The sequence below is a fragment of the Pogona vitticeps genome, chromosome 3, assembly GCF_051106095.1.
Source record: "Pogona vitticeps strain Pit_001003342236 chromosome 3, PviZW2.1, whole genome shotgun sequence".
NCBI classification, from domain to species: Eukaryota; Metazoa; Chordata; class Lepidosauria; order Squamata; family Agamidae; genus Pogona; species Pogona vitticeps.
Genome location: NC_135785.1, coordinates 169,852,204 through 169,879,446, shown reverse-complemented (window position 1 = coordinate 169,879,446; position 27,243 = coordinate 169,852,204). Strand labels below are relative to the sequence as shown.

The following is a 27,243-nucleotide window of genomic DNA, read 5'->3' as shown; positions in this document are numbered from 1 at the left end:
GTAGGCTTCTGGACAATGTCCATTAATCCAATTTTAACATTCGAACATGTTTTAACAGTAACTTGTCTTCTGACATCTCTTCTATACTGGAGTACTGGTGACTGAAATAAATACAAGTGATGATTTCTTATTCATCACTTGTATTGATAAAAATGGGACTGAAATGATAAAAAATTAGGCATCAAAATATATTGCTGTGCTCTTCAACTCTCGCAGCCTTTCTCGAGTCCCTTCCCTGCAATGTGGCCAGAACAACAAACTACTGTACTGTACACTGCAGTCGTTAGCTGATCTCCAGCAGACATACTAAAGGCGGAGGTGGTGATTAATACTAATTATATCAGCAGGTTGTTTCACAATTGTGTGTAGAAACCTCTTGCCCAACCAAAGTACAGTATAATCTTGGATTTTATCACTGTTTCTATTCAGTGAGAAGGAAGAAAAAGATTTCCAACGTGATCCCAGAAATGCTCAGACCCGACGGAAAGACCCCTTTACCCTTTTCTTATCTCTATGAGCCTCGTGGTTCTCCCCGCCCCACTTTGGGAATGATGGGAACCGGAAGGAACCCGGTGAAGGGAGGCTCAGCGAGCCAATCAGGATTGCATTCGGAAAGATGGCGGCGATCGATGTCCGAGAGCGCTCTGGAGGGGAGGGAGGGAGTCGGTCGGACGCGGACCTGCTGCTGCATCCGGAGCTCCTCTCGCAGGACTTTTTGCTGCTTACGCTCGAGCAGGTAGCGCGCTGGGCGCGCGGAGGGGGTGGGGGGGACGGTTTCTCTTGAAAAGGGGCGGGGCCTGCCCGGGGTAGGTAAGGGGGCTTCCTGAACAGTGACGAGAACCGCCAAAGGCCTGGCCAGGCGGGGGCCTCCTCCCTCTGCATCTCGCCTTAATCTGAAATCCACGGGCTTGGGCAGTTTTTAGGACTTTAACCGCACCTGGGGCGGGGGGGGGAGGGGAGGACGGACTGTAAGAGGATCTTCTCTTTTTATGCAGCGTGGAAAAAAAGCATGGTCCATTTCTGATATCAGCAGATGGGAGTTGCAATGAAAGGCACTATAGCAGAGGGTTGTTTTTATTATTATTATTATTATTATTATTATTATTATTATTATTATTATTATTATTATTATTATTATTATTATTATTATTATTATTATTATTATTATTATTGTTTTGTTGTTATTGTTATTGTTATTGTTATTGTTATTTCTTAAATGGTAATCCCAGCTTCTTCAGAGATCCCATTTTTCACCTGTCAACAGTGGTTAAGATTGGGGCTGCGTGTTATACAGAGTCCCATCCTGGTTTCCTAGCAGATGCCTCATTGCGTTGCTTGTCTTTAACAACCCCTTAAGCCTATTGCAGTCCGTGTTTTCGTTTTATGAAGATCACTGTCTTCTTCCTCTCTTCCTCTTATCCACTGAAAAAATCAGAATGACAGGTCAACACAGTGGCATGCCCACGAGCTTGATCCTCCCTTTTCCCCCCTTGGCCCTGTTTGTGTGTCTTTAACAAAAGCTGGACACGGAACAACTAGTAGATACAGTCGTTATTTCCTCATTTTAATGCCAGGAAAAAGTCCACCTCATGCTGAGGTGTTGTTGGATCTACAGGAACACCACCAGTAAAGGGGAAACCAGCAAAACTTATTCGAAACAAGTGGTTGAGGGTTATGGTCTGCATCTTGTAAATCTAGTACTGCAAATGTTAGTTTGCAGGTCACCTAGAAGATGTGCCCATCACTCATGCTATGCTGTACATTAGAGAATGTGGGAATGCCAAAAATGTTTATGTTGAGACTTGTGTGGCTTTTAAATTACCATGGAGCTAGCATGTATAGGTTAGGTTACCTCCATTGCATTTCTCTTGTGTGCTGGTGTCATGTGGACCTTTAGTGGGCCTAGTGTCTTTGAACAACAGGAGGTCCTTTTGTCAGATTTGATGAGCAAGTGAGTCAGGGCTTTTCATAGTATAAGGTTGAGCTTTTAGCAGATGTAAAAAGGTTAAAGCTAATTCCACCATCACTACCACAGTTCTGTCTTTTGGAGGAAATACAGTGGGTTGGAGGAAGAATGGTTGCAGGAAGTGTGCCAGCAATTTGTTGTGCTTTTCCCCTTAAGACAAATAGAGTATTGTTGAAGAAACGTTGTCACTTTCAGTGTCATTGTTTTTCTGCAGAAAAATATTCCAGTTGAAGATGGAGTGAAGATCAGTAAAGACAGACTTACTGATCTCTATGTTCAGCACGTGATACCATTGCCACAACGTGATTTGCCAAAAACTAGGTGGGGAAAGCTGATGGAGAAGAAAAGAGGGCAGCACACATTGAAACATGACATCAAAAGGTAGTTCTTCCCCCCTTTTTTATTTTTGCCTCTATTCAGAAATCCTTCATAAACATTAGGCCTTATCAGTCAGACCACTGATTCACTATTCTTCTCCTAAATGGGGCCAACCTGCTGGTAACCATAATAAATGATTTTTGCTAATTGGTGTAATGGTTCACCAGAAACATCGTGGAACATTTTTTTGTTTCAGATGTGATGTTTTCTGGGGCAAAACTATCCAGATGTAATCAATCTGTTGAGAAAATTTTTGTTCCAGCTGTTTTTTGTCTTTAAAAAAATATACGCAGCCAGTGGTTGAAACTTGAGCACAATGTTTACAACTTTTTGGGTAACAGTGTCATAGGATGCCTGCCCTGTATATCTACTCCTGTGTGAATTCTTTAACAAAAGTTGACTCTTAAGGGGTTAAAAGGTCCCATTCTGATGATTAAAAGAGGTAAGATGTCAATGCCAATTTTATTTATTTGTCTATTAGTGAGCACTCTTATATTGCCTTCAATTTGAAATAGCCAACTGGATGGATACTAACCCCACCCCCATAATAAAATGAATAGATAGTAATGATAGAAGAGTAAAGTAACATTAAAAAACAGAAATAATTAGTAGTTTTGGCAGTCATGAAGATAATTAAGAAAATACCTGGGTGAGCAAATGCGTTAGTTGACAGTGGAAATACATGTGCAGCTCCTCACTAGCTGCCCATCTAATCCCATTGGGAAGATCATTGTAGATGGCGGGTGCAACACAGAGGACACATCAATTGGAAGACATAAAAATTACCATGAGAACAATCCTATGAAGAAGAAGTGTATTTAAAAGTGGATAGAACTGTTTCTTTATTACCGTGTTTCCCCAAAAACAAGACAGGGTCTTATATTAATTTTTGCTCCAAAAAAACACATTAGGACTTATTTTCAGAGGATGTATTATTTTTTTTTCATGTACAACCATCTATGTTTATTCAAATATAGTCATGTCAGCTTCTGGTTGCTGCACAATGGTGGAGGGTGGGGTTTCACTTAACTGGGGCTTATTTTTGGGGTAGGGCTTATATTGCAAGCATCCTGAAAAATCATACTAGGGCTTATTTTCAAGTTAGGTCTTGTACTTCCCAGGGTAAATTTTAGGAGGAGCCTCATAACCCAGTGGTTAAACTGTAGTACTGCAGCCAACCCTCTGCTCATAACCCAGGTTCAGTCCCAGGCTAGAGGTTCACTCAGCCTTCCAAGGTTGGCAGATTCAGTATGCAGCTTGCAGGGAGGGGGCCAAGGTATAGCCTGCATAATGAAATTGTAAACTGCCCAGAGAATGCTTTAACCACTATGGGGAGGTATATAAGCAGCACAGTTTGGCTTTTTTTTTCTTTTTAAAAATCAAGCTGATTTAAATCATGGTTTACATTTTTAAAAATGGATTTTTGATAATTTAAATAAAAAAATAGATTTTTTTAAAATTTAAATTATGATTCAAATTGTGATTTAAATCAGTCAAAAAATCACTTTTTTATTCACCTAGGTTCTGACACAGAGCTTAGAATGCAGCTGCTGCTGAGCAGCCTAATAAATTAATTAAAAAGTGTCTGGCATACCACATGATTTAACATTTTACAAAGCAGTTGTGTCTTCCCACACTTGCAGGAGAAGCTGAAGGGCCAGTGGATCCGATCTGCTTTGGGATTGGTGTGTGTATGATTAGTTGAAAGTGACTGTTTCCTGAAAAATCCTTCCCAGAAAACTTGAAAAGCAAACAGAACCATTTCTCCAGTGTGCAAATGTAATTAGTGTTGGTGCTGGCCTCACCATGGCTATGAAATAAGAGATCCAGCTTTGAAAGCTCTGGGTCCTTTTAGCACATGACTACAGCTTGCCCAGTGCTGAACCATCGCTTTAGAGTGACACTGTAGATTGAAAGGGATGATGCCCTTTGTTGAATTGTAGTTTAACTCTGTAAGACACAATGACACTGGCTGTGTCTGACGTGGGGCCTCTGTCTTCTTTTCACTGGTGTTACTCTTTCTGATATTTAATGAATATTCCTAAGTAGACATAATTGTGTTCTGTTCTCTCCCCTAGAAATGGTGATGGTTTCTCCCTATTTAAGCTGTGGTTTTGTTGTCATTCTTGATAACAACAGGGAAAATGCCTGTGTAAATTAGGGCTGGAGACTGCTTCCTAGGAGCAGGAAGAAGACTTTTGTAGCTATAAGACATAAAGAAACTTTAAATGTCTTTTGTGTTTTATGTGTCTTAAAGTTGTTGTGACCCTAAGAAACAGAAATAAAATGATTTGATACTGATTTTTGTCTGCTTCTTCAGAAATGTTCATGAATTTTAAAAAATATATACAGTACCAGTGGCATAGTAGTTTCATAATTTTTATAATAGTGAACTTAAATCTGAAATAGGCAAACACCTGTGAATACTATTAAGTGGTGCCATTTTTTCCTCGACGGATTCCCTGTTGTCTTCTCTGTCTGCAGTCTGACTTAAGCAAACAAACCTACAGAAGGGATTGGGGATTTAGAAATTTGCTTCGGATAGGGAAGATCTTCTCTGTAGTTTCATTTTCAGCTGCAATGTGTTCTAAGAACATTGTGTTACAATTCCTTTGTGCAGCACTGCGACTGTGGAAAATCTAAGGAAGCGACCCCTCATTGTGTTTGATGGCAGCTCTACAAGTACAAGCATAAAAGTAAGGAAGACAGAGAACGGAGCTGTTGAAGGCGTAAAACTCCCTACAGCGGGAAGTCCGGCTAGCACGTGCAGGAGACTCCCTGTTCCTTCAAATTCTTCAACATGCAAATCCGCCTCCAATCTTTCACCGGACTCAAAAGTGGAATCTGGGATTAATGAAGTTAAACGGAACAATATTTTAGTCAATAACAGTATAATATCTACTCAGAAGTTGTCACCGTTGGTGCCTATAACAGGAACTACTGTTGTAAAATTAAAGAGAACTGCCCCAAGAGAAGAATCAGATTCACCAGTAAGTATACTTTGAGCTTTCTGCCACTCTTCTTTTAACTGAGTACATAAGCAACTGCCAGCTCTGATACCATACATATAACGGTTATAGCAGCGTGTGGTTATCTCTGATGCTGTACGAGATGGCATGAGGATTCTGGTGTTAATTGCTTGAATATGATCGTCTGTTTCATGGTAACAACCTTGCAGTTGTTGAAAAGCAACTAAGATGGGCACAGAACAGTTGATATACCTTGCGCTCAAAGTGATGATATCAAGAGGATTATGTAGAAGCATGGTAAACTGTGATTTCTGTTTTGTTTTTTTAAAAGGCATTTCCTTGCCTACTATTTTTGCTTGGATCCTAACATATCCAACAAGCTACCCTAGAATAGTCAAAGGATGTTCATGGGAGGGAAGAGAATCCTACTCCCTCTGCTTTGTGCAGCCACCCGCACCGTTAAAAAACAAAACAAAAACCAAATTCCCCTTCCTGGGTGGCCTGTGCAGGGCTGCATGGGGCAGAGGGAGCCTTTCCCCATTGAGACAGTACTTTCTTCACTCTCAGGTGTCCCTGCTTTCCATCCTGTGTTGTTCCAGAGAGTTCTCCTAAACCTCTGAAAAGGTTTTTGCAGGACCCACATAATTGAAGATAGAAGGAGGCATTAAGGAAACTTTCCTTCTGTGAACTTCCTCTAATTAACTTTTATTAGGTTCCAGGCTAGTTTTTCCAGTACATTACTAAGTAATAGCGAAGATGTCGGGATTTATGTTTTTAGATTAGAAAGCGTCTGGCTGTTTTTGTTGCTATGTTTCTTTTTACAGTCCTTTAGCTCAGTCTGTATTTTTACTTTAGCCACAAGATGGCAACATAAGCCATTCTCCAGATATACCGTGACAGTTTACGCTATTTCGAATAGGGAATATGACATAATTAATTTCTTTTCTCCCCAGAATGACCTAAAACCTTCTGAATCAAAAAAGAAGATTCAACATGTAACATGGCCATGAACATACAGAGTTGGAAGTGTAAATAATATGAAATCTTCATTTTGAAACAGGCAAGTTGTCTTGAACAGAGTTGCAGATTGCAGTGGATTCTTTATAATGTTAATGTCCTACAATATAAAGCAAACACCATACTCTCACTTATCACCTGAAGCCATTTCCTCGATTGCATTATGAGTTATCTACTTGCCCTTCTAGTAGTTGGTTTTGGTAGAACAAGATTAATTTACCAGTCTTCTTTTAGAATTTTCAACTGTCTGATTGTTCAGTCCTTGCATGACTTGATAGAGGAGATCCATGTGAGTTTACAACTGTTCATGTTCAACTGTACTCAGATAAATGCAGATCCTGTTACAGGTGTGTTCAGGTGCAGTGGAAGACTGCTTCCCCTTTCTGCTGAACCTCCCATGGTGATAAAATAGATTTTGCACAAACCATTCTGTTAACAGGGCTAGAAAATATTTCAAGTCTTTGAGTGCCAGTACCAAGAATTTAGATGACATCTGGACTGTTCCAGCCCTGCTGTGAGGCTGTGGTTACCTCTCACAAGTGGAATGGGGTGGGGGAGCGGAACTGTACAATGTCTTTGCTTCAAATTGAAGTTTTTGTTATAATTGAAGATGAATGCGTTTCTGTTTTCATTGGAGATACATGGAGGCACACTAATGGGCTGTGAATGGAAAGCATTTGAGGGAAAATAGTGCATGATCTTATGTTGTGCTTAAAAGTACATGCATTAGCATTTTGCACAAAACACTTGTACATTTGTGGAAGACCTTACTTGCCTGCTTATAAGATGCCTGCTAAAATCCAGGAAGAAAACTTAACACCTATTGAGTAGTTTGGAAATATGGCGTTAATGAATTGTACTAAAAATAAACAGTGGAAGTTTGTGAAGGGTCAGAGCAAAGCAAAACAAAACAAAAACCCTGAACTTTTTTCTTTCTGTAAGTAATTGGAGCCAATTTCTTCTGGATTGTGAGAAATTTGCTCTAGTTTTTTTTTTAATGTTTGGATCATGATCCCATGCACAAAATAATACTGAATCCTATGCATAAAGGAGATTTCTTTTCCTAAATGCTCTGAAGATGATGGTAACATCTCAGAAAAATTACTTAGTTTCAGAAACTGTAAATGTGAAAAACAATTTCTATGAAACCAATGTAAAATGAAATGCAACCATAGTAAGAATTGCCTAACTATTGATACACAATGGGCATGATCCAACTGATTTTTAGCACATTGATTTTAGTAGAACTGTTAATGTACATACAGTACCTCTTTCTCAGTAAAAGAGACTTGGAGGCTACAGCCCTCTATCTCAAAGTAATGCAGAATTAATAGTACTTACTCCTGAGTAAACATATGTAGGGTTGCACTGTTGGTGTATAACTTCCACTAGATCATAAAACAATATTGTGTGTTTGCAGTGTTTGCCTCTTCCTGAAAACTTGTTCAAGTTTTGTACTTTAGTACAGCACAGTTTAATTTTGTGTGTTTTGTATTTGAACAGCTGTGTTTTTATTAGCCTTATCTGGTTTAAATAAATTGAATCTGAAACAATACTGTGTATTATGTGAACCTGCACTATAATATAGTGTTGTTTGTTTTGTGTGACTGACTCAGTGGGAGAATATGTGTGTTAAAGTTCAGCATCTGTGTAACCTAGGCTCCATGCTTGAATTCCTCGGTTCAGCCCTCAGCCTGGGTACCCACATTTCACTTGTGGCAAGGACTGCAAATTCACAAACTAGCGCCGCAGAGATGTCAGATATGGCCATGATGACAAGTGTCTTAGTTATATTCCATTTAGTCTACAAAAATATACAGTGGTGCCTCGCTTAACGGGCGCCCCGTTTAACGACGAAATCGCATAGCGATGAAGATTTTGCGATCGCTTTGCAATGGTCTGAATGGGGGTTTTTTGCTTTGCGATGATCGGTTCCCTGTTTCGCTTACTGATCATCGCAAAGCAATGATTTTTAAACAGCTGATCGGCGGTTCCAAAATTGCCGCCGTGTAAAGAAAATATGGCCGCACGCTGTGTTTAGGGACGGATTCCTCGCTTACCGGGCAGCGAAAATGCCACCGTATGGATGATCTTCGCTTAGAGGTCAGTTTTAAGCCCATAGGAACGCACTGAAGGGGTTTCAGTGCATTCCTATGGGCTTTTTAAAATCGCATAGCGACGAAATTGCTTAGCAGCGATTTTTGCTGCACCGATTAACGTCGCTATGCGAGGCACCACTGTACTTCTTGTGAGGCTGGTTTGGAAAGTGTTTGGAAACCTCATCTAGTTCATGGCTGTTGATCAGGGCTGATTGTAGACAACATATGGTTCCCTTGTTGCACCAGCTTCATTGGTTACTACTCTGTTTCCAGAGACAATTTGAAGTGCTAATTATGGCCTGTTAGGTTCTGATGGACAATATTCTGTACAAGGCTGCCTAGCTGTAGAATTTGGGTGGGTGGGTGATATTTCTCAGGGATATTTTGATGGAGATGCAAGAAAAGGATTTCTTAGTGGCCGCTCCCAGGCTCTGGAACTCCTTTATTGATTAAATTAACCATCCGTCCCTTTGTCCTTCCACCAGCAGACAAACAGGGAGGCCTTCATAATTTAAATTGGGTTATTGCTGAAGCAATGTGTTACAGCTTTTTATTATTATATTTTAAATCGTTTTTGTTTTAATTGTATTTTGCTGTTAGCTGTTGTGAAAACTATTTCTGGCGGAAAGGCAAGATTTATTTATTTAAAATATTTAAATGCATAAAATATTAAATACATTAAATTCTGAACAGGGGTATATGAAATAAACCAGATTCATTATCTAGAATAGGGATGCAACCTTTGGATTTCTTGGATTACAGATCCTATAATTCCCCATTCTTGGAGTTCTGTGTGACATACACCTTATAGACACTTAAATGTGGCTCGCCTGGGATAAAAGACCTATACTGGAAGGCCTTGGAACATAGCTAGGCCTAGCTTCACCCAAGCTTCCTGTTCTTGCCCCAGTCCTAACAGGGAGCTTTCTTTCTGAACCAAGAAATCCTATCCCTATCTGACACATCTACATAAATGGCATAATGTTAGCCCTACTGTAATGCAAGTATCTACAAACAAAATTGCAGAAAAGTCTTAAACCTTAAGCCTCTCACTCATAACTTGGCTGTGTTATCTCTTGAGCAACGTCTGTGATTGATACGTCTGTACCAATGTACAGAATTGGTTTTGGTTATTACCTACTCTCTTTTTTAGGGTTTAAAGCATACTTTCCAAATAAACAGACCTTTCCCTCCTTATTTGTTATATTTTAGCGATAAATTATTAGTTGCTTTTCTCTAACTAAATATGAACTTTGTAATGAAGGTGGAAAAGCCATTTCAGCGCAAGTGAGAAGGCTGATACAGGGAGACACTCCAGAAGATATAACAAGTTCCGCAGCCTTTAGGTGTTTCCTAATTGAAATCATGTATCCAAATTGATGCTGGTGTTTTGCGTTCCTGCTAGCTGTTTAGTTAATTTAGTTTATATAGTGCAAATCTAGCAAATCGCTACTCTGGGCAGTGTACAGCAAAAAATATAAGCATAAATTATGCAGTTACTGTGAACAAACTATCCCCCAAATAAACAAGGCACAACAGGCAGCAAAACGACAATTTCAGGACATTCACGACTACATTCCTCTCCTTCTTCCTGTGCTGTCCAAGCTAGTCGGGGAGAACCTCCCCCAAAGCTTCTCTGATTGGCTCTGTTCTAAAGGGCTTTTTGAATGTGCAAAGGGAGGGCGCCAGCTGTAGTTCCTGCAGGAGACCATTCCATAAAGAAGGCGCCACTGCTGAGCAAGCATAGTTTCTGGTGGTCGTTTTCTGGGCTTCTTGAGGTGTCAACACCCTCAGGTGTGAGATCTGTGAAGACCAAGTCAGGTGGGTGAGTGAACTTGGCAGAAGATGTTCAGACAAGCAACAAAGGCCTAAACTGGTTAGGGCCTTTTAGGACCAAAACCTTGAACCTGACACAGAAGCAAACAAGTAACCAGTGAAAGCGACCCAGAGTTGAGTGATGTGGTCAAACTTCCTCACCTCAGCAATCAATTTGGCCACCACATTCTGGACATCCTGAAGCTTCTGTGCCAGTTTCAGGGGGAGCCCCATGTAGAGTCCATTACAGTAGTCAATGTTTTGAGGGTACCAGTTCATAGATCAATGTTGCTAGGGGTCTGTCATCCAGGTTGTGATGCAGCGGGGCAATACATTGAAGTTAGCAAAAGGCAGAATGCACCACATCACAGACTTGTTCCTATGATTAGTGCTAGGTCTAAAATCTCACCAGACTGTGTATCTGCTCCTTAATAGGGAGGGTAAATTCTCTCCCCCCCCCGACAGGTAGGTGGACCCCCCAGCAACACGATCTCTGTCTTGGCTCGATTCAGGTTCAGCTTATTCTTCCTTATCCAGTCCAGAACTGCGGCTAGGCAGCTTTCCAGGCACCTGACAGCATCCACTGCAGATGGATTCAAAGAGAAAGAGTGGCACATCATCCACATACTGATAACATGAAGCTCCAAATCTCTTGATATCCTCTCACAGTGGTCTTATATAGATGTTAAGCAGCATTGGGGAGATGATTGGGCCCTGTGGAACTCCAGAACTAAAAACCAATGGGGTCAAAACAGCCTCCCCAAGCTGTACTCTCTAGAGTTGACCAAGGAAGGACTGGAGCCAGCTTATGAAAAGGCCACTAAACCCCAGCCTCAATAATCTATCTAGGAGGATACCATGGTTGACGGTATCAAAGGTGACTGACATATCAATGAGGACCAACAAGGTCATTGCTCCAAGTTGGCTTTGCTTAACAAGTCATCATGCAGTGTGACCAGTGCCTTCTCAGTGCCATGCTATGGCCTCCATCCAGGCTGGGATGGATCTAAAGAGTTGGTTTCTTCCAGGAATGCCTGTAACTGGTTTGCCATCATCCTTTCGATCACTTGTCCATGGAATATTTGTGACAGGCCTATAAAGTTGTTCAAATTGCCTGTCACTAGATTTGGCTTTTTTTGGAATGGGCCTGATAATGATTTTTTTCAAGCAGGATGGTAACCCCCCTCCTCCTGCAAGGGAGAATTGACGATAAAGGTGGTCCATTCCAGCATCATGTCTTTGGCCGCTTTCAGTAGCCTACCCAGACAAGGGTCAAGAGTGGTGTTAGTGCCCTGATTATCTCTTCAGATGTTACTGGTTGAAACCTGTGCAATACAACATGATGAGACAGTACACTGGACAACTCATGAAGATGAGGTGGGACAGAGCAGTTATCAAGACCCAATTTTTCATCAGTGATACTCTGTTAAAAGCATTGTGAGTCCGATGTGCAGGTAGGGTGGCTTGTCTTATGGCTTGTCCATAGTAACATTTCATCTTATCCTAAAAGGTTTCCAAATGGGGATTAAGCTAATATATTTCACTGTCACATTAAGGAATGTTAGCTAGTTTCTAAGAGCTACCTAATATTTGCATTCCCACCCCAGAAAACTCCAGGGGACGTAATCTCCTTTTCCCACAACAACCCCTTGAGCATCCCAAAATCATGTTCAGAAGAGTTGGAAAACCAACCTTCCTGACCATGTTTTCATCAGAGCGGGTTGCAGAGTAGAAGCAGCCAAATGTCCCAAGAGTCGAATCCAGCTTGAGAGTCAAGCTGGATTTTGGTCCAGGTACTCAATCAATAGCCATTCAAAAAGTCAAAATTCGTAACTCTGAACTATATCTGCTGGTTTAAAATGGTGTGAGCCACTTCTTGATGAAGGCTCAAAAGAAGGTGCCCCAAGAAGTGGGGAGACATGCAGGAGAAGCCCTTTTGGACTCCAGCCTCATCAATTGTTATGACTGCAATAGCAGTCGGGTTCTGCTGAAAATACTTTATATAATGGAGGTTTCATACAGTTGGCACTATGAATGCTCTGGATGTAGATAACACTGCATTGCATTTCTCCATACCATGCTAGATGTCTGTTAGAGCCACTGCTGTGACAACTGCCTGCTGGAGTTACGTGGATCCACTGGGGAAGCCCTCTCCATCATGACAACTTCATGGATGACAACCATCGGGCTGCTTCCTTAAAATTATCCTTTGGTTCACCCTATGAATATGTGAACGGAGAACAATTGAGGCTGTGAAGAAGATCTTTGATGCAGAGACAATTGGCCAGAAGAGGAATCCATCATAAATGGCTTATTGTCGTTATTGTTTCAGTGGCAACATTGAGTCAAGCTAACTTGTAATTTTGTTTTTAAACTCTAAGTGGAAATTAATAAATGTGGCTAAGTTACTACTGTGCATAAACTCCAGAGCGCAATCCTCTAAGTGTATTCTCAGAGATAAACCCCAGTGGAATAAGTAGGCATTATTACTTTTTCTACCCTTTATTACAGGATTTACACTGCCACTCATCAATGCATATTCTGTGAGCAACTTAGAAAGCAAAAACAAATACAATAAATAGGTGTTTTTAGCAGAATTATGGCATTTGAGAAAATATTATTCTGTGGTGGAGAAAACAAAATTACATAGCTGCTTAGGTTATTTAGCAGTTCAAATTAATTATGTGGGAGCCTAAATAGAACTCTAACCTAAATACTGTACATGGGTCAATATTATTGAATTATTGTGAAATATATAAAGATTCCCAATATATGGCACTTGAGGTTTCTGTTTCAGAGGAATCTCTGGTGGTTTGATTTGAAGCAGAGCACAATTAGTGATGTTTCTCCAAGCAGAAGAACAGTTTACTTGGTTGGGAAAAAGTAAGACAGTAAGGTTACACTGGTGTACACACACATCTGAGAATAAGTCCCACTGAACTCAACAGCGTGCTACAGACTTATACTTTAAATCATGATGTGCTTTTAATAGGAAAATATTAAAAGTACTCGGTATTGACTTGGAGTTCACTTCCCTTGGTTGGTTTTCTTGTAGCACTTTCACATTTGTTCGGCATCCATATCCTCTGTGACACCTGTCATCTTTGGGTTCCTCAAGAAATATGATTGATAGGAAATTAAACATTTACCTACTGTATCAAGGTTTAATATTTGCCTTGAAAACAAAGCAAACATGGTCTGAGAATACTAATTGGGGGGAGGATGCCTTAACCAGCAGCGGCAGTGTAGCCAAGTTGTTAGTAAGTAAAAATTGTGTTTTCCATTGTCTTCTCGTCTGCATGTATGTTTTGGAAAGCAAAAGAAAAACAGTAAAGCATTTCCTGCACAATTTCATTGTGGTAGCACACCAGGAGTATGTTTATGCAACTCTTCCAAGAAAATTAAAAAAAGGTTGTTCAGAAAAACTAAGTCCTGCTTTTAAAAAAATGGTTTTGCAATGGTAATTGTGTAAGCAGTTTGTGCTTTTTGGCGGGGTGTCTGTTGTGCAATTGACTTTTCAACCAGTGCACAGTCATCCTGCCAGAGAACACAACCAGCTTGCGTGATAGTGTTGTGTGTGGTTTTTTCCAATATGATTCTGGCCTAATATTTCTGCATTGCAGACACCTCCTGGAGAACCCAACACCCATATTAGAGATCTTACATCCATTTTGATATTTAGACTATGTGTAATCTAAGAAATAAAGCCCTAAATCCTATATTAGCTCCAGGTAGAATAAACCTTGTAGAGTACCTAGTGTGGTCCGGTGCAGTGGATAGATTCAGCAGACCTAAGTTCAAAAATTGTTGCCTAATCATTTTTTGAGAAGGGGGAGTCAGTATTTCAGAAGTTAAGCAATTTTCTGTCTACAAACGGAGCAGGTAGACACTTCACTGTGTTTTTCCAGGTGTTTTGGTTTGCACTGCTCCAAATTTACTATGGTTTCGTAATGATCTCCATGAAATTTGGCTTCCAGAGGGAAATTAGCCCTTTTTATATGTTAAAAGGTTTAATCTTTTCTTTGCTATTTAAACTAATATGTAGTTTCTAAACATAATAACACAATTCAAGCTTTTCCTTAAATGGTAACATTTATTAGATGAAAATCTTCAGTTGTCAAAATTCCTCAAAATACTGCCAACATGTTAGAAATACATTTTCATATTGCATAAAATACAAGGTGAAATGACATTTCAAAACAAATCTGAGAAACTGAACTTTGTGCAATAATCTCGCAATATCATGCAATAATGTGTTCCATTTAAAATTCATGCAGTCTGATCCTGTGTACTTCTACTTGAAGACAAATCCCTCATATTGAAAAAGGAGTTATTTCAGAACAACAGTGCACAGAACTGCAACCATAATCCCTTGTTGTAAGGCATAGCACATGTTCTACTACTGGTTGAGTCTACAAAAACCTACATATTATCACCTAAACATTTTCCATCTTGGACAACATACCGTATCTATTGATTCTTGATCTATCAACACTCAAAATTAGCAGCCACGGTACTCTTCCAAGATGCTCTGAAAACCATCTGCTAAATAGAAATGTAAATGGGTAATTTCTGAACAACTCACAACTTTGTGTTTAGACAGGTCTTGAAGCGTACGGTGTAAAAATCACCTTCTATCCCTTTTTGCTTTTATCTTTTCTAGTGCATTTTTAGAATCTAGAAAAGAAAAATATAGAAGATGAATATATATTTTTTTATACTGTATATATATAGTAGGACGCCCATATCCACTAGGGATTGGTTCCAAGCCAAAAAATAATTTCCACATGCATTACCAGAACTGTCAAGAGACAATGCTATGTATTCTACACTAACAAGTATTCATAGCACAGTTTCTGGCTCCCTCTAGTGGCTGGTTCTGGTAATACGTGTGAAAATATTTTTTCTGGATTTTTTTTCTTTTAATATTTTTAATATTTTCAGACCGTGGACAAGTGAATCAGTGGATATTTATCCCATTGATAAGGGGGTCGTACTGTACTGCTGGGGAAAAACAACACATTGTATCTTCTGTTTTTAATCAAAAACCATACACATTTTTAGCCATTTTAGAAAATATATGCATTTGCAACAACAGCCTTATATATTATTATCACCTGTTTGCCAATTTTAAATGTCTTTTCCACATTCAGGGCAGAGAATGTCATCCCTTTCAGTGAGGAAACCACGACCCACTAAGGACAATGAGCACTTCTTACAGTTGAAGCAGTCGTTGTGCCACTGTCGTTCCTCGAAGGAGATGTACTTGGTTCCCCCAAGTCCTGAAAAAGCAAAATAACTTCTCAGAAGAAACCATCAAACATCCCCCTCCCCATATGAAATCATTATGAACAAATGCCCAAATTTTAGTTGTAAAGGAGACCCTATGGACTTAAGCATGTTGTGTCTTGGAGCACAGACAGCCAATTGTTGGAAAAAATATAATTCCTTACATTCTGAAAGCATCTGTTATACCAGGAGACTTCCTCTCTCCCCCTCTCCCCCCAGTTTGCAAACCAGGTTGCTTTGTTTTGTAATTGGTCTTGGGAAAGTGAACATGGGCTTCATTTGCAAGTACAACTGCTCAGTCATGAGGACTTGCCTGAATTATGTCTCTGGAACAATAATGAATTTCACCTTCTATCTGTAACATTTCACTTTCTATCTCTAACATAAAGGTCTTCAGTTAATTATAGAATTTCCATGGCTGATTTTATGTGCAGGACTCTAGATTCCTGTCAGTTCCTAAAGAAACAGTTTGGCCAGTCAGTTTTGGTGTGACTTTCAAGCTTGTGTTTGCACATGGGATTAGTTGAAGAAGACAGTCCTTGCATGAGTGGGGGTTTTTTTGTGTGTGTGTGTAATGAAATCATATCTTTCTAGAGATATATCCAGCAGAATCTGCAGTGAGATCTCATACCAACAAGGCCAACTTTTGGGTTTCATTGTACTAGCAATATCACATTTGGAGGTGAAGGCATAATATCATCTCAACACAAAACGGAATATAATTTGTTTATTATTTATTTATTTATTTTATATCCCGCCTATCTAGTCGATTAAGACCACTCTAGGCGGCTAGAGTGTAATCAAAATTCTGCTGTAGGTAACGCCTTTATCGGATCACTGAAAAATTACAGGTAAGGTGAGCTCTGGAACTCTTCTCAATTTTTGGGAACTCTTCTCACTGTTTCAGTGAGAAGATGGCATAAAATTTGGATTTAACATAGTTCAAAACTTGGGCCAGATGTGAAAGCCCATGGCTCTTGAATCGAAACTGTAAAAAAGGTCTAGTGAAGTTTGGCAGTTCTACAGAAGACCTAGTTATCAAACATACTGGCTGAAATCCTCTTGCTTAGCATAATAAGCTGCAGCTTACTTTAGCCTACTAAGTCACAACTAGATTAGACCCTTTTGAATCAATGGGACATATGGAGAAGGTGACTCACCAAATCTCCACTGTTTCAGTGGGCCTCCTCTAGTGCAACTGACTATGCTAAACATAGTTTAGCATATAATTTCAGCCAATAATTTACAGTATTTTTTTAAACAAAGCCTAGCTTGGACGCCTACAGTTCTGACCCTTATTTTATGGCAGTGTTCCAGGATGAGACTAGAAGAGTCCAAACCTTATTTTTGTTTGCAAAGAAAAGAGTCTCTGAATGCTGACAAAATTGATACCAGTGCCTCCTGTGGAATCTGCAAACTGTCCTTGCCAGCTGGCAGTCTGGTTTCAAGACCCATGGATATCACGAGTGGCCCAATTTTTGTTCTGTTTGCTTTTGCCCCAAATTTTTAAAACCTGATTGAAGGTTCTGGAAAATTTAACAGCTTTCCTCGTTTGCAGCTTTTTGTAATTTGAGGTACTACCCGCACCAGAACTTCCTTTCTATGAATGGATTACACCATTTTCCCTATTTATTATTTTAAAAAATAAAATATTCATCCTCGTATGCTTCTCAGAAAAATACACATTTGTGTTTCAAGATTAAATGTAATGATTTCTCTTGCTTTGGTTGATGATTTCCTCAGCCAAACGGAATGAAATAAGTATATCTATTTTCTCACCAGTCAAAGATTTCCCATAAGTGGTAGATCAAAGGATGTCTTTTTATACACAGAGGAGTTCTCCACAAGCTAGCTAGGAATTCTGGAAGTTGCAGTCCAAAAAATAACTTTTCAAAGCTCCAGTCTTCCCTCAGTACAGTTGTTTTACAACACAGAAGAAGAACCTGCTCTATCAGACAAAAAATCCATCTAGTACTTCTTTTTCTGACTATGCTTGATGCAACCAAGATGTCCATGAGGAGGGCAGGATGACAGAGCCATCTCCAGGCCTCAGCAAAGTGTCCTCAACTGTGTCCTATCCTCCATTCATTGGCCCTTGTGGGCTTATCTGCACATGAGCAACGCTATTTTAAGCAGTGTTGGCTCTAGCCATGTTTTTAGTTTCCCACAATGTCCCTGAGGGACTGAGACACAGTAGAGAATCAAAAGGATTGTTCACCATGGCTCCTTGGCAGTGCTTCAGTTCTTCCGGATAACCCCAAAATTCATACGCATGAGATTTTTAAAATAATAAAAATAATTGCAATCGTTTTTTTTCAATCCTGAATTCTTGTACCTTTCTTCCATATTGTTGTTGTGTGTTTCCAAGTTTCTGTGACTGAAATAAGCCCCTTATTTGTGTCCCGTGTCCTTCCAGTTCCACAAATCTTAACTGCACCCATGCGCACCTGGTTCTAGATTCTGAGTATGAGGAGATAAGCCAGTGCAGTTTCTAGCTGTGCAAGCAACAGTGTGCTAATGGACCAAAGAAGATACGTGTCCAAGAAGCCTTGTGCTGCTGCTTTCACAGCTGGGAAGACCCAACTGGATTCTGCAAGTGTGCTGTTTCCCTCTTCTAATGTTATAGGGGGACCCAGTGCGAGCAGCTTAGTTTGCCCCTTCCATCAGACCCAGCTCTGACATTTAGTTATGTGTCCTGCTCTCTCTGTACTGATTGGCTATATTGCTATTTCTTGTGATGCATGGGATTCTTTGCCTTTTCCAAAAACAAAAGAGGGGGTAATGATGAGATGCTTACCGCTTATTGGATTAGTGCACCCTGCGCACTTCTTAGCATAGAGGCTGCAAAAGCAATTCAGGCAATAGGCAAACTCATCCCGGGAAGTAAAACGTTGTCCAGACAGCTGCTTTTTGCATCCAGTACACACAAAACATTCCTTGTGCCATGGCTGCTCCCGGTAAGTAATTCCCCCTGTTGTGATTGGCTGTTAGAAAGAAAGAAAGAAAGAAAGAAAGAAAGAAAGAAAGAAAGAAAGAAAGAAAGAAAGAAAGAAAGAAAGAAAGAAAGAAAGAAAGAAAGAAAGAAAGAAAGAAAGACAGTTATTTGTTGTGCGCCTTCCATTTTCTCTATCCTCAAAACATTTTTCAAAGAAATAGTCAAGTAGCTTTGAAGGGTTCTTCCAGACTAACAATTCCAAACACTACACATCAGACATTAAAGAGAAGAGACCTTCTCCTCTTTAACTGAATTTTTTGTGTGGAAAGAAATAAGAAGTGGACATAGCAAACGGGAGATGTGGACTACTCTCCCACAATATTCTGTGGATGAGGCAGGGGATTTGCATGATAAAAGTATAGTCCAGACACACCCCTAGGCTTTAAAAAAGCATTTAATTAATCAAAGCATCTTTCATCCTTTTGTACTTCTCACCCCTCCTCTCTCCCAAGAAACCTTTGCCGGAACACAGTGATTTGGATGCCTTCCTCTGCATTTGATCGCTCAGTCCAGGTTATCTGCGTGGCTGGTACCACTACACATTTTCTTCCTGTTTACACTTTTGTTCACCTCCCTTCCCTTCCTCTGACTGTTTCTCCTACACAGAATTTTAAACTGTAAACCTCTCAGCAGGGAGACCTCATTGGAACTGTTTCGTAAAACAGCTGGTGCATTTGTTGTTAAAATTATACTGCCAAGACAATGCTGACTTGCATCAGCTCTTTCCAGGGACTTTTTAGGTACTGAGTACCCAGAAATAGTTTACTGTTCCCTTCTTCTGGCGGCGTCCTGGGACTGTGCAGTTTGCCCAAGGCTACACAGGCTGGCTCTTCTGGAATGCACAGTGCAGGACTGAAATCCGAACCTCTGACTCCACAGCCAGCTAGTCATTATTTTACCCTTTCAAAAAATATTAACCACTAGGAATTGTGGGAACTTCTTAGTAACAGGATCTTTTTTTAGTCTCCCTATCCCCTATAAATAAATAAAATAAAAGCCTTTCAAAATGCATGGGAGGGGTGCCACCCAGAAATAATGTCTGGAAAAAAAAATAATGGCCAGAATTCTATTAATGTCTGCATAAGGTTTGTGTAACTTGCCACAGCTAATTATGGCTAATTGATGAAGCACTGGGACAAATCTCAACTGTCTAGTTAGGTCTGTAACCAGGTACATGACTGAGACGTACCTAAGCAGCTTGGCAACTAGTCACAATTAGCAATAAGGTAGTTACACAAACCTTATGCAAACACTAATAGGATTCCACTCAATGAGTAAATGTTACCTGTCGTCTCTCAAAACATAACTCATTGTCCCCGAAAATAATACATTTAAATTTAATGAGCTCTTGGTGTAAAGAATCATGCATAGTGATAATGACTATCTATAGGCAAAGTTACATATCATAACACCTTATCTGTGAGCAAGGGTGCTGCCTCTCTAATCACCTCAACACTGCTTCAGATTTCAGCAAGGTGCAGGGGAATTTACAGCAAGATTCAAAGGTTTTCTCTGGTAAAGGTAAAGGTAAAGGTTCCCCTTGACAATTTTTGTCCAGTCGTGTTCGACTCTAGGGGGCGGTGCTCATCCCCGTTTCCAAGCCATAGAGCCAGCGTTTGTCCAAAGACAATCTTCCGTGGTCACATGGCCAGTGCGACTTAGACACGGAATGCTGTTACCTTCCCACCGAGGTGGTCCCTATTAATCTACTTGCATTTGCATGCTTTTGAACCGCTAGGTTGGCGGGAGCTGGGACAAGTGATGGGTGCTCACTCCGTCACGTGGATTCGATCTTACGACTGCTTGGTCTTCTGACCCTGCAGCACAGGCTTCTGCAGTTTAGCCCACAGCACCACCACGTCCCACCCTTTCTCTGGTACATACTCAATATTAGACTGTAAGGAGAGAGACTTGACCCCTATTGGTCCTGGTGTTTATTCAACATATGCTGGGCTCACTCTTTACATTGCTTTACATCACTCTTTACATCACTTGCTTGTGTGAAAGTGACAGGTCTGAAGAAGGAAGATTGGTTCCCTGAGGAAGGCTTCCCATGTAAGTCAGAAACTTAATGTCCCTGTGTAACGTCTGACTCACACGGAGAACTTTTATGGGTAAATCAGTCTCCCCTCTTCAGACTGGTTGCTTTAATTTTCAAGCTCTGGCTTTAATAACACCACAGGTGTGCCCTGTGAAGTGGATGCATCCAATTAATTAACCTCACCTTCTTGCACTGAACACACTGCATAGCAAATTGCTTCTCATAGCAGGGCACACAGAAATTCTGACTGTCTTTGGGGATGAAGCTCTTGGTTCCAATCGGCTGTTGGCACCGATGGCAGATAAAGCATGTCTCGTGCCAGCTGTTCCCTTTATATTCCATCTTGCGAGTACCTGTTAAGAGAAACCGTAACATGACATTCTGTCTTAACTTCCAGGCTACTATCACACTCGCACATAAAGTGGAAATCAGTGCTCTGCTTTACAGTTAGCATCCAAGAGGAAGCTGGGCAGAGTCAGCAGAAAGTTTGGTCAGTATAGAATCAGAGGTGGGAAGGGGATGAAGTCCTATCATGGTTACTCTGGTCACATCTTAGGATAACCTTGGGTCCCAAATGTGTTCCTGGACTAAAACTCCCATAAGCCTTCACCACTACCTGTGCTGGCCCAGATTTCTGGGAATTGTAGTCCAATAACAGCTGGGAACCCAAGGTGTAGAACCTCTGTCTTAGGCTGTCACCATGCCTGACATACACAGAGCAGCTCCATGAAGACTTGCTTATTGAGTAGTATTTCACTGGGACAGGGCAAGAGATGATAACAAAAACTTTATTTGGGGTTAGCCTCTCATCCACAGTTGCTAATGGGAGGCCTGCAGGATGTGTTACTCATGCTAAAGTAAGTGAAGTAATGCCTGTGGGGCAAATTTGTAAGGGCAGGCACTTACTATCACATCTCCTACAGTCACTCAGCCCCTGAGAGTTCAAAAACGCAGGCAGGTGCACTAATCCTTAGCAACAAATAAGTTAATTGTGAGATCAGGTCATGCTCAAGAGTGGTCTTAACCGACCAGATAGGCGGGATATAAATAAAATAAATAAAATAAATCTTACATTATAACAAGGAAAATGTGCAACAATATAGTATTCATGGGAAAACCTATTTCTTTCACAGCTATCCAAAGAGTGTAGCTGAGCTGAGGGAAAACAGAGAAGCTGGCAGAGGGAGATGGATAATGTCAGTAGTCCCCGCTACCCAGAACATCTCAGGGCTTTAACCCTCTGAGTACTGGCTCTGCTACAACACTGAGTGAAGCACATGGTAGCCTTCTAAAGAGGGAGCTCACCGTGTAGCAGGAGCTGGTCCCTGAGATGGAACTGGGCCATCCGAACTGACTGGCCGCTCCTCTTCTGGGACACAATTCAGACTTACGGCTTAGGGTGGGGCTCATGACCAACACTCCTCCTTTGGCTTTCTAGTGAGCTCAGAACAGGAATGCTCTAGTGCTACAGTTTAGGGCAATACAGATGCCCACCTGCTTACCTGTGCAGAACACTCCCATTCTCTTGCCTGCTCCCACAGCCTGTCGGTCTCTGCAGGCTCCTCTTTGGTGGAATATGCTTGCACTTTGCATGGGACCATATAAAATAGTAAACCAGAACTCTAGTGAGTTATTTCCTACTAGAGCTGTAGTTTGATATTTTAGATGGGGGGAATACTATGTGTTCCCATCTGATTTAAATATATATATATCCAGCTAGACTGTGTAATGCCCAGAAATGCTTTACCATACCATGCATGTATTCGTTCTCAGTCTCTCTCTCTCTGTCTCTCTGTCTCTCTCTCTCTCTCTGTCTCTCTCTCTCTCTCTCTCTCTCTCTCTCTCTCTCTCACACACACACACACACACACACACACACACACACACACACACATGATCTGGGACCTTTGCCATGGAAGAGGAAAGACACAAAAAAAGAGTCCTGTATCAGTTGCAAAATTACGATAGATTTCAGCCAGCTGTTTTGAAAATACTTTCATACTTCTTTCATAATTACGGCTTATACTTTCCTACCTTGTAACTGAAACCTCCCTAATTTTAATGTCATGGCTCATTAAGCATAAAAATTAATTTGAGGATAAGTGATACGAGAGCAATTTATAAAAAGCTTTCCCTTACTTGTGATCATCAGCTGATTACACACTGACTTCCTGACTTGTAAGAGCAAAAAAAAAAAAATTTGTTCATTTTCTTTTTAATTTTCATCTCTGCCTTTCCTGTTTGCCCATATAAACACTTGTGGCTCCAGGCGAGTTTGTTCAATTCAACAATGGCGATCAAAGTGGGCTTTTGAATCTGTGATTCGGGATTTTAAGAAGTTGCTAGGTTTTGAGAGGGTAAACCTAGAAATAAAGCAACTATACCAACTATCAGTTTCCAGAGTTTCAGAGACAGGTTTGATGGTTTTACTACTAAAATGTGTGTACTTTGACAGCCCTCTAGTTAAGAAAGCAAGCTTTTAAAAGTTCTGAAGTGCTGAGGGAGAAAAAGAAAAGAAAAAGAAAAGAGAAATATGGTGGTGAGCAGAAGCCGCTGCCTAAAGGAGGCAAGTGAAAAGAGAGAACATCATCTATGAATGGCCTGAGTCCAATGGAGGATATTTGCTGGTGGAACTGCCTATGAGTTGGAAGGGGGTTACTACCATTTCAGCTGGCTGGATAGCTCAGTGGTTTAGGTACCTGGCTGTGGAGCCAGAAGTTGGGAGTTCAGTTCTCCACTTCTCTCCTCATATGAGTAGAGCCAGCCTGTGTGGCCTTGGGCGAGTTGCACAGTCCCAGGGCACCCTCACAAGAAGGGAATGGGAAACCACTTCAAAGTATTCTCTACCCAGAAAACTCTGGAAAGGATCACCATAAGTCAGAATTGATGACAGTTGTTGTTATTGTTGTTGTTACTATTTCAGCAGGGTTATCAGGGTAGCAACATCCCGTTCCTTGAGTCTTCAGGGCCAGAGACTACCTGAGGCAAGAGGGTGGGTCCCTGTGATGTCACAGAGGCAGGACAGGAAGTAGAACACAACAGAAACACAAGCACTTTGCCACTGAGTCCTAGGAACAGCTGGCAATGGGGGAGAGATTGGTACCCTACCTAAATGTTCATTCTGTGATTTGTCTCCCCATCTGAAAGCCAGCATTAGCATAATTCCCTGAAGGTTCAGCTGGACTGTGAAACTTGGTAGTCTTAAACCTATGTTTAAGGCAGGCCTTCCCTCCTGTCAATACTTGACTTTATTTTTATTATAATTTCTGTTTTTCCATCTTGAGCATTACTAAGCATTACTAATCACTATTGTTTTGAATTGTTTTTAACTGTTTTAGTTTGCAATGTTTAATGGAACCCGCCCGAAGTAGACTTTGTTTAAAAGGATGGGATAGCAATCTAAAAAATAAAATAAAATAAGTAAAATAAATAAAATGTGCATCTACATATTATTGCAACTTCTGTTGTGTAAAAAAGACACAGTGGATGTATTAAAATATACATTTTTTGCACCATGGGCCCACTCTAATTTGACAAGGAGCATTACTGTTTTTGATATAAAAAGCAAGCAAACCAAAAAAACACAGGAGTGTTTGAAACCAAGTCCATAACAGAGGTGGGAAAGCTAACAGAAAAGGTTTAAACCTTTAATATTGAATGAGCATGTTATCTGTCTCAGTAAGAACTACTATCTAACTGTTAATATATTTCTACTAACTTTCCCATCTCTGCTTCCTTTGAGTATCTTGGGAACTATAATCCTGTGAGAGTGGTTAAAGAGCTCTATCAGCAGCATAAGGTAAAGGTTCCCCTTGACATTTAGTCCAGTCGTGTCTGACTCTAGGGGGCGGTGCTCATCCCTATCTCCAAGCCGTAGAGCCAGTGTTTGTCTGTAGACAGTTTCTGTGGTCACGTGGCCAGGGCGACTAGACACGGAACGCTGTAACCTTCCCACTGAGGTGGTACCTATTTATCTACTTGCATTTACATGCTTTCGAACTGCTAGGTTGGCAGGAGCTGGGACAAGCAACGGGGGCTCTTTCCGTCATGTGGATTCGATCTTACAACGGCTGGTCTTCTGACATTGCAGCACAGAGGCTTCTGCGGTTTAACCCACAGCACTACCACGTCCCCTATCAGCAGCATAGTCACAAGCAATTAAAGTACTGGCATACTGTCATCAACAGATGCTTGTAGTGCTGATCTATGCCAACTGAGCAGATGACCAGATTTTCTTAATGTCATGCTTCTTGGATGGAAAACCACTCTATCCCCACCTTGACATACCCTGGATATTTCTTAATGTTTGTTTTCCTAGACTTTCATTCAGGCTTTGTTTTAAAAAAGAGAGAGAGAAGAGATGCTGGAGATAGAACTCTTGATTAAAAACAGAAAAGGTGAGGACTCCATAAAGCAACATACTGTATAATATATCAAGACTAAATCCAGCCATGTTAATAAGGCTTAGTTTGCCTGCAATTTGCTTTTACTAGTCAAGAGCTCAGTAACTTGTGTTTCCATGCAGGGTACTTGGGTCTTCTGTGTCACCAGAAAGGAGATGCAAATGAGGCCAGCCCTAAACCATTTTGCTACATTGAGATCAAGCAACAAACAGTATGCTCTTTCCTCCCAAAACATGACGTGGTATAGCTCAGCGGGTTGGAGCACCGGGCTGCAGAGCCAGGGACTGGAAGTTCAAATCCCCGCAGCAGCAGGAGAAGGAGGGACTAGCTAGCAGAAAATCACCTCTGCATACTTTATGCCTAGAAAACCCTGCAAGGGTTACCATAACTCTCCAACAGCTATAATTCTTCCAGGTTACTGTGGCAGGTGGTGGAGAAAACTCTGAGCACTGCAAATACAATGTTAAATGTGCTGCCCCAGGCAGCTGTCTTACTCTGCCTCTGGATAGGGCTGTTCTTAAACAAGATTATTAGCACCTTATTAGCCTGGTGAAAGAATAAAGTCCCTTTCTACCCAGTAGGCTGGTGGAGAAGGGATGCAGGATTTTGCCCTTCCTCTACTAGCCTGTTGTGTTTCCAAACGAAGCTTGAAAGAAGGGGTTTTCTTTTGGCCAGAGTTAGCAGGGGGTGGGGAAGAAGTCGCCTAGAGTGGTCTTTTAGACCAGATGGGTGGGGTATAAATCAAATAAATAAATAAATAAATAAATAAATAAATAAATAAATAAATAAATAAATAAATAAATAAATAAATAAATAAATAAGAAGGCTGGCAGAGGAAGGGCAGAGCAATCCTTTCCTCCTCTACCACCTGCCTACACTCTCACCTGCAAGACATTTCTTGTCTCCCAGATTTACATTGTGCAATTCCAGGCTAGTACAACATGCCTTTAAAAAGAAACTAGCTCACAGGATAAAATCAAGCCAGCTACACAGATCTCATTGGAAGAGAGTTTTAAATTAGCTTGCTTTGTTTTGTGATCAGTCATCAGGAGCCAACACCAGCTTAACTTGCATCCCGGTTGCTGAAACATTACACTTGGGGAGACTGTGCGGCTGGAAGACCAAATTGTTTTCTTCTCCTGACGACATGCGAAATATAGTATGTGATTTGACCTTGAAATCCACAGTGAAAATCAAGAGGTACAGAAGGTCTTGCAAAGAAGATGTTCCTGCTAAATTGGGCAAGATATTTAACTGCTACAGGAGGGCCATTAAGAGCATACCTCCATGCATACTCATTAGTCGATACAGGGAAGCAGAGGTAGCCCAAGTAGCAAATAAGAAAACAGTCAGAGCTTGGAAAAACTACATTTTCAGGTCAGAACTTCCAGAATATTCTTTGTCAACATACTGGCCGACAGGGAGATTATGGGAGTTGTAGTCCTGACAGTGAGATTTCCAAGCTCCGAAAGAAGAGATGAAAGGCCCACGTCATTGATGCTGGCCAGACTGGCATTTATGGCAGACCAGTTGCAGGAAAAGCAAGGGAGCTCTTGAGAACACCGGTGCAAGAGGAAGAAGCTACATTGGATGTCATCCCTATCTAAATGATAGGAATTGCTGGCAAATTTGTGCATTTCAGAGATATCGACAGGGCCAGGATTAAGTTTGAGACAAGAGAGCCCTTCCCCCCATTGTTTTTTGTAGGCTCTAGATCAGTGGTCCCCAACCTTGGGCCTCCAGATGTTCTTGGACTACAACTCCCAGAAGCCTACACCACCACCTCTTCTGGCCAGGATTTCTGGGAGTTGAAGTCCAAGAACGTCTGGAGGACCAAGGTTGAGGACCACTGCTCTAGATTATATGGCCTAAAGCTCCACCCCAAGTGGGCATGTCCTAACCTGGCATGATGGTCTTCTTACACTCACTACACTTGGAGGAGTATTCATTCGAGTAACATTCAGTGCAGAGAAGGTGGTCTTCTTTTGCAGCAAAAGGTTTGTCCACCAGTGAGTTCTTGCACTGGAAGCAGTGGAAGCAGGTTTCGTGCCAGTGCTGGTCCTTGTAGGACAGGTCCTGCGGAAATCCCAAGCCACAAAAGATGCTTAGTAAGTAGACAGCAACATTAAGGGAATTTATGACAATGTACGTAGACTGGATAACGAAAAGAGCAATGATCTAAGTTCTCTCCAGACTATAGTTCCACCTGCGGTTTGTGAATCAAAAATATATCATGATCTTGAAGTCTGTGCTGAAAAAGCCTATGGGTCT

General features: G+C 41.0%; 2 protein-coding genes across 16 annotated transcripts in view; one reads left to right on the top strand and one right to left on the bottom strand.

Moving 5' to 3' along the window:
- Positions 1 to 542: 542 nt before the first annotated feature.
- On the top strand, positions 543 to 15,264 carry C3H2orf49 (chromosome 3 C2orf49 homolog). Of its 2 annotated transcripts, XR_013544094.1 has the most exons (5): positions 545 to 736; positions 2,181 to 2,347; positions 4,965 to 5,334; positions 6,267 to 6,373; positions 12,329 to 15,264. XR_013544094.1 is itself a non-coding variant. In XM_020784061.3 (4 exons), exons 1-4 carry the CDS (start codon positions 617 to 619, stop codon positions 6,321 to 6,323), a joined length of 714 nt encoding a protein of 237 aa, XP_020639720.3. In that variant the 5' UTR covers positions 543 to 616; the 3' UTR covers positions 6,324 to 7,883. The 2 variants fall into 2 exon arrangements, 1 of the variants encoding a protein (XP_020639720.3); XM_020784061.3 differs by lacking the exon at positions 12,329 to 15,264 and having other exon boundaries at positions 543 to 736; positions 6,267 to 7,883.
- FHL2 (four and a half LIM domains 2) overlaps positions 14,318 to 27,243 on the bottom strand; it is a 35,557-nt gene continuing 22,631 nt past the window's right edge. For 9 of the 14 annotated variants that reach the window (XM_078391475.1, XM_078391476.1, XM_078391477.1 and 6 more), the window contains 4 exons: positions 26,874 to 27,048; positions 20,753 to 20,922; positions 18,331 to 18,517; positions 14,318 to 15,526 (listed from right to left, as the gene is read on the bottom strand). In XM_078391475.1, coding sequence (XP_078247601.1) covers positions 15,375 to 15,526; positions 18,331 to 18,517; positions 20,753 to 20,922; positions 26,874 to 27,048 — 684 coding nt within the window. In that variant the 3' untranslated portion in view covers positions 14,318 to 15,374. Of the gene's footprint in view, positions 15,527 to 18,330; positions 18,518 to 20,752; positions 20,923 to 22,071; positions 26,801 to 26,873; positions 27,049 to 27,243 lie in introns of those variants that run through there. The other 5 variants (XM_078391479.1, XM_078391480.1, XM_078391481.1 and 2 more) reach the window with 2 other exon arrangements.